At 35.0% G+C, this 6,843-nt stretch overlaps 1 protein-coding gene across 2 annotated transcripts; it reads right to left on the reverse strand.

Annotated features, from left to right (window-relative positions):
• Positions 444-6,066, reverse strand: LOC109840169 (ADP-ribosylation factor GTPase-activating protein AGD12-like). Of its 2 annotated transcripts, none has more exons than XM_020408706.1 (9): positions 5,969-6,066; positions 4,295-4,381; positions 3,498-3,582; positions 2,827-2,902; positions 2,152-2,315; positions 1,941-2,070; positions 1,711-1,827; positions 1,525-1,620; positions 444-842 (listed from the first exon to the last, which is right to left on the reverse strand). In XM_020408706.1, the coding sequence occupies exons 2-9, from the start codon at positions 4,359-4,361 to the stop codon at positions 561-563; spliced, it is 1,017 nt and encodes a 338-aa protein (XP_020264295.1). In that variant the 5' UTR covers positions 4,362-4,381; positions 5,969-6,066; the 3' UTR covers positions 444-560. The 2 variants fall into 2 exon arrangements, with proteins under 2 accessions (XP_020264295.1, XP_020264296.1); XM_020408707.1 differs by lacking the exon at positions 5,969-6,066 and adding an exon at positions 5,844-5,941.

Below are 6,843 nucleotides of genomic sequence, written 5' to 3' on the forward strand. Positions count from 1 at the left end.
GACGGTAAACCACATAACCTACCATCTATAGGAGTTTGAGGATCTAACACTCTCATAATCCTCACACAAACCTCATGTTTGATAACTGACGTCAACAAATCCAGATGAGTATTCTTTCTCAAAGGGGACAAAGCTAGTAATGTTGCCTATGTCAATCAAAAGGACAATTTAAGAATGCATATCTTGAGAATAATTCCATAAATTGAAAAAAAAAGTAGTGCCACTTATGTCCTCTGAAGAGCTTTTTCCAAGTGATGAATATCTGAAATAAGCATCTTATGATTATTATCCTAGTCAGAGAGTAGTATTTGCCTAGTTATCATCCTTCAAATGCGAATATATATCTATTCTCAACATCAATTTCTTTCCAACATGGACGTAACGCCTCTAGGAAGAATCAAACAAGCTTTTAGAACTAGCTGACGTCAAGACTAAAGAGCCAGTGAAGCACGATTCCTACATAAATGAGATAATTTCCATCTATACAGGACTGAACAAATGTTGTAGTCAAAGTAGCTTGATTAATTAATTACAGGTAAAAAAAAAATTTAAAAAAATAATTACTGTTCTAGAGGAATCCATTCTAATTCTAGTTCTAGCTCTCCACTCTCCACATTCTGTAGTTGCAGGTGCACTTCTTGCTTCAGTTTTCCACCAACTACATTGATGGTACTGTCTTTTAAAAGCGCATTTTCCCTTGATTTCGACCATTTTCCAAACTGCATATCTGGAAGGGCCCCTAGGTCCCCGAGTTCTGTGGCAGCCGTGACCAGCAACTGGAGATTGACCTCGGCTTCACCCATTATGTCGTCGGCGGAGAACAAATCATGATCATACACTTGCTGATGAGAAACAGAGAATGAATCCGTTAATTTAAGGGGTTATTTTTCTTATAAAACCGGGTCTTGAAATTCTCGGAATCAGAATTGTTCTAACCCTAAAATTTCAAATTTGGTTGTTTGGTTGGACTGGAAGTTTGACTGTTTGAGACCCACTTTCCAGTTTCTCTCACGCAACAATTCCACGAAAAAGCAACAGGCTTCAGCCCTTACATGCCACCCAAACTATCAAATTCGTCTATGAATGAATTATTTTCGGATTTTCCTAACCCCCTAAACTATTAAATTTGTCCCCACTTACCTCCTGAACTATTTCGACCTCCACGTTACCCCGAACTATTTTTAGTTCCACCTTACCTTATAAACTATCACTTTCATCTCATAGGTCATAACTACGTACTGAAAGTAATAGTCGGGGACAAACAAGGATGAATTAATAGTTTAGAGGCGTGATGTGACCAAAAATAGTCCAATGAATAAGCATGGACGACTTTAATAGTTTAGAAGGTAAGTATGGACTAAAATAGTTCAGGGGGTTAAGCTAAGACAACTTTAATAGTTTAGAGGGCAAGTGAGATCTGAAGCCAAAATAATACAAATTTTTGATCGAGCATTTTGGTTCATGGTAGAGAAAAAAAATAAAAAATAAAAAGGAAAAGAGAAAGGTTGGTCCATGCATACTGACCAGTTTCAGGGCCCCACAACGCCGAGCAACCGACAGCTTAAGCTCCTCATTCCAAACTGGGTTCAAATTACTCTTGATTACTTTTGTGTGGACTTTCTGCAAAACCCATAAAATTAGCCAACCACTAGTTTTTCGCTGCAACTTTTGAGACAATAAAGGACAGCATGATCTAGAATAATAACCAACCTGCTCTCCAAGAAACAAAATGACATAAGGATCACTTGATCTAAAATCTCTGATAGCTAAATTAATGCCTCTTACTACTTTAACCTTCAAAGTTCCAATGAACTCCCCAATACTTTCCTGCGATTATGATTAAGGAATTGACTTAATTTGCTTACTGCCAAAACTTTCAATATATATGGTATGTGAGCCTAAGCCCTTAATTTGATAGTTTAAATGGAAAGGTGGCTCACTGTTCTCTTAAAACTGTCTGAACCAAAAAATTTGTCCATGTTCTTTCCAGAATCAGAACATCTGAAGGAGCTCTTTGAAGAGATCATTCGCAAACTTGGTTTCAAAAATTCTTGCAACTCATACTTGGACCTAAGAAACAAGAGAGTTGGCATGAGAAGTGAATTAAGTGATCTTATTACTTCAGTTACATGACATTTCAATATATTTCACCTGATAAAATTGGTCCTCTCCTCATTACTTGAGTCTGGTTTAGGCTTTGAGATTCCTTTAGGAAGATAAGCCTCATATATTGAATTGGCAGACGCATTACCCCCAACTTCAATCATAGCGTCAATTTCTTCATCGGACCATTCATCCAATGTCACAGACATAACCTGAGTAAGTTAAAAGCCGAACTAGAAGCGTGAGTATAAATTGGAGAAACCACCTAGATGTATTACTGGGAATTTTAAGTACAGCTCAAGTTATTTATGTAATTGTTAAGGAGAACTCCTAATAGCCAACTCGTGTTGTAGATTTCAGGCAACAGCTAGACTAAATTAATTGAATCAGGTTAGAGAAGTATTCATATGTATTATAATGAAGTATGGAACTTAGATTAATTCCTGCTCATCTTTAGATCAGTCATGTTTTGAAAAGAGTGCTAAATAACCAATAAAATTTTAAAACCTGAAGAAGTTTAGGAATAGTGTCCCGAGAAAACGGAGTAGATTCATATGTACAAGTTCTTTGTTTATGAGTTGTAACTGACATAATAAACCAAGGTATAAACAAAGAACACAATAAGATGTTGCATCATAAGAAATTATTAGCGATACATTACAGTATGTAAGGAATAAGTGAAAGGATCTGAAATAAGTGGAAGATAAATTGACTTGATGCTACCTTGGAGATGTGTGTACCAAGACTTGTATGAACAACAGAACATTTTAGGCATAAAAAGACCCCAATATTAGCCGACCTGTAAAGGCATAGAAGAATATATTCAAGGTTAAACATAATATAGAACGTGTATGACATCGTTGCATTTGCATCCATCCAAAAGATTTAATTACCACAGCAAAGAAAGAAATGGCATAAGAAATTGAGTTTTTATATGGGAAATGAGGGCGGCATAAGAAATTGACTTTTTATATGGGAAATGAGGGCCTAAGAGTAGTTTTACCGAAGGGTAGGTATAAAAAATAAAGGAAAGTACAATACGGTGTTGGATAACACCAGAAATCAACAAATCATGTTGATTTAATATGATGTCTGTCACTATAAAGCACTTCCCAGTAAGCATCCTATGTTTCGTCTCCTTCGAAATCAACCATAAGATCATTCAATTTATGATAAATTTGAAAAATAATAGAGTAGAAGATAACAATTTTCTCCAAAGAAAAACAAAAGAAAGAAGAGAAGGAAAAAAACTGAGTTTTTGCCTAATGCAGGGTACAGAGACTATATCTATACTAACGTAGAAGATTAATTGTTGGGCTATTCAATTTAAAGTACAAGAAAGTTGAACTCTCAAGAAGGGGCGGATATATTAAATTTGAGATTCTAGCACTTACGCCCATTTGGGATCTGGAGCACCACAATCTGCGCAGACGCAATTCTCTCTTTTAGAAAGTAACTCCTTCAGTTTCCTAGCATTACCTATTGATTTGGACATCATGAAAACTTAGTTAACAGGCATTTCCATGTTTAAAATCACATTATATGTTAATAGATGTTGACAATCGCTATAGCATCATAACTGCTAACCTTCCAAATAGCATAGACAACATATTATTTCTATTACAAAATAAGCATGGAAGAACCATCATCATGTGCTATATGGAAGTATTCAAATGGCGCAAGCTCAAATAGTTGTATCGATAGAGTGTAGATTCAATCTTCATGTGTACGTTTTGCCTATATTATCTTCTGGTTAGGTATGCTTATTGCTTAAGGACACTGTAGGACAATGAACCCAGTATCTCAGTGCAAGAGGATATGGGTAAGACTGGAGTCTAATGGAATAAAGTAAATGGAACCATAAGAATTAAAAAAAAAATTATAACATCTGATGTAAGGCACACAGCCCATGTTATTTTAAGCCTATGTTGGAAACATACCGTATGAGCAGTAAGCTTTGATTATTTCCTAAAATTACATAAGCTTAACGATGATACTTTGAAATGGTGCAACCTCTTTGAGAACAAATGGCATAAAATCTTTCATTAGTCCAAAAAGAAAACAGATTTAAGTAAATGAGAGGAGAAAAGATGACATGTGATGGGGAGGGTTTATAGGTGAGGCATTTGAGTACAAGATGTTCGAGCGTAACAAAAATCAAAACATGTGCATGCTATGCCAGCTAGGTTACCTTGAACAGGTTTTCTGTACTCATAGTAACGGTTGCTCATCTTTACCCCTGGATAATCCGTGACCATGCAACAATGCGTACCTTGACCTGTATATTCAGAATTAAGAAAAGGCCATTATAAGAAAATATGAGCACTTCTGCTACTCTGTTTTTCATAGTAAGGTTATGGAAGGCCGACAATAAGGATAAAAGGGGAAAGATATGAACAGGATCTTAATGTTAGTCAAAGCAAGTACCGGCATGTAATGAAAATTATATAGAAGCATAAATGTTTGAAAAGTGTACACAACATATACCATTTTGCACAGTGTTGATGAATGAGACCATAAGATAAAAATTTTGGTAACACATTAGTAGGTCGACAACTTTATCAGAAGAATTTCTCTGGCCGGTTTGATTCAAATAGAACGATGACTTTCCATACGTAGTCTTATGGCATAGTGAGACTGGAGGCTGAAGAAAGTTGTTGAATCTAAATTTTAGAAAGAGAAAAAAGTGATTTGCATCGAACCCGTGATAAATTTGGTCTCAGAACCATATAAAAAAAACCTACAATAAAACACTCTCAGGGATCTATTCTAACAAAGAAAAAGTTCAGGATGCTCTTCATCCATCAAACCTCCTCGAACACCTAATGTCGATTGCCTAAAAGAAATTTTCTAATCAGTTGGTGGAACATGGAGGTGTCATAATATCGTCACTAATTTTTTTGCATTCGCGTAGTCATAATTAGTTAGAGGGATAAAAATATCTGGATTATTCTTTTTTTTTGGAAGAATATAGATGAAATATTCTCATTTCAAGCTTACTCATCTCAAACTTTTCCCTAGACAATCTGTATAGAAGCAAGTGGAAACACCTAAGACATAACTCTCTACCATGAAAACTGGAAGTTATTTAAGAATCACATATTTCAAACCAGAAATTTCACCCTGGTTAAAGAGAAAAGTGGCGATTAGAATCTGTCGGCTTACTGAGCACAGATATGAAAGTCAAATATACAGACATGAAAATTTCCACGAGTCGTTCTAAAAGATTAACTATCATTTCACATTGAAGTTTCCGCGTCAATCAAATGCCATGAAACAAATTCAAAACTTTGAAAAGCCTTCTCCAATAGCTTCATGTGAGAGCCATTAAGGTATAAAACGCTAGAAAATAGTTCACTATTCAACGAAACCTAAATCTTCAGGCTAATTATTTATAGGTTTAAGCTAGAACTCAACCGAACGCAAAATTTATTTATTTTTCTCTATGGTTTTTATCAGAATGTTGAAAGGATCATGTAACTAAATCAATAGAAAACTTTTGCTTTGCTTGATAATTAAACAGAACCCAAATTGCATAAGATGCTTCATGGGAAATCTTTTCGAAGTCAATAAAAATGCTAAAAATACTTCAAAAACATTTCTTTTTCTCGAATGAACGCAGGTTTTCAATAACCCATTTGATATAATCGATCTTTATTCTTTCAATGAAATCCCAAAATAAGAAACCCAGAAAAAAAAAATCAAAACTAAATAAGTTATAATCCAAAAAAAATACCGACCTTATAAAAAACTTCTCAGATTACAAGAAGATAAAGAACTCTTCAACACCCAACTTGAAGATATCGCAACAGCGAGCAAAGAAATCACGAGAAAAGGTTGAAATTTATGAATGCAAAGAAGTTACCTGAAAACTTTGGATGAAAGGTTGGAGTCTGTTAGCGTGAACGGAGTTGTTTTGTTGTTTCCAACTAAAAAAAAGATGCTGCCACCTCTCAACTGAAAGCAACAACAGCCCATTTAAATATTGGCCGGCCCGATGACTTAGCATTTGCTAGCTAAGCTAATTATAGCCAAATTACGTAATTAGGCCATCATTTAATAATTGCCAAACTACCGATAATTGCTGGGCCCCACTTGACAGTGACACGATGAATATTTTGACCAGCTGAGGTTGCACGGGGAGCAGTTTTGACTTGACAGCTGTAGGTTGGTAACGGGTTTGAGGAAGCTCTCGCGAACCCGGCCCAGTTACAGTGACCATGAGAGAGGGTCAAAGAGATGAAAACACGGCACAACCGTTTTGACCAAATTATGCGACGCCGGTGTCTTTTTATAAACACGTGAAGATATATAGAAGAATAACTATTTTCACCCCTTAAATGTGATAATGTGAATAAATCATTTTATGAAACACTAAAACTAGTACGTGTGAATAAAATAATTAGGAGCCACATATGTAGGTGTGTATACGGCCCGAATATAGCTTGAATATCATATTCATACCCGATTATCAATCTCTAATGCATATATGAATATATATTAATAAGTAAAATTTGCATTCATATCCGTTAAAATACGACACTGATATGAATATGTATGCAAATATACATTTTGATAGGAAAACAGATATCCGAAAAATAAAATAATATTAAAGAAAATATTGTGCATGTATGTGACAAGAGAGTTTCTTAATATGTTTGTTATACCTTAAAAACTAGGATTAGATGTATTTATCATCAAATTTAACATCAAATCTATTAATTTGAGGATTACAATTAT

This window comes from Asparagus officinalis, chromosome 5 (genome assembly GCF_001876935.1).
Source record: "Asparagus officinalis chromosome 5, Aspof.V1, whole genome shotgun sequence".
Classification (NCBI taxonomy): domain Eukaryota; kingdom Viridiplantae; phylum Streptophyta; class Magnoliopsida; order Asparagales; family Asparagaceae; genus Asparagus; species Asparagus officinalis.

Coding starts and splice junctions, on each gene's coding strand:
- LOC109840169 (XM_020408706.1), bottom strand. CDS start 4,361: ATGGTCACGGATTATCCAGGGGTAAAGATGAGCAACCGTTACTATGAG. Junction 3,583..4,294: donor GTACAGAAAACCTGTTCAAG/GTAACCTAGCTG, acceptor CCAAATCAATAG/GTAATGCTAGGAAACTGAAG. Junction 2,071..2,151: donor GAGAGGACCAATTTTATCAG/GTGAAATATATT, acceptor CTTGTTTCTTAG/GTCCAAGTATGAGTTGCAAG.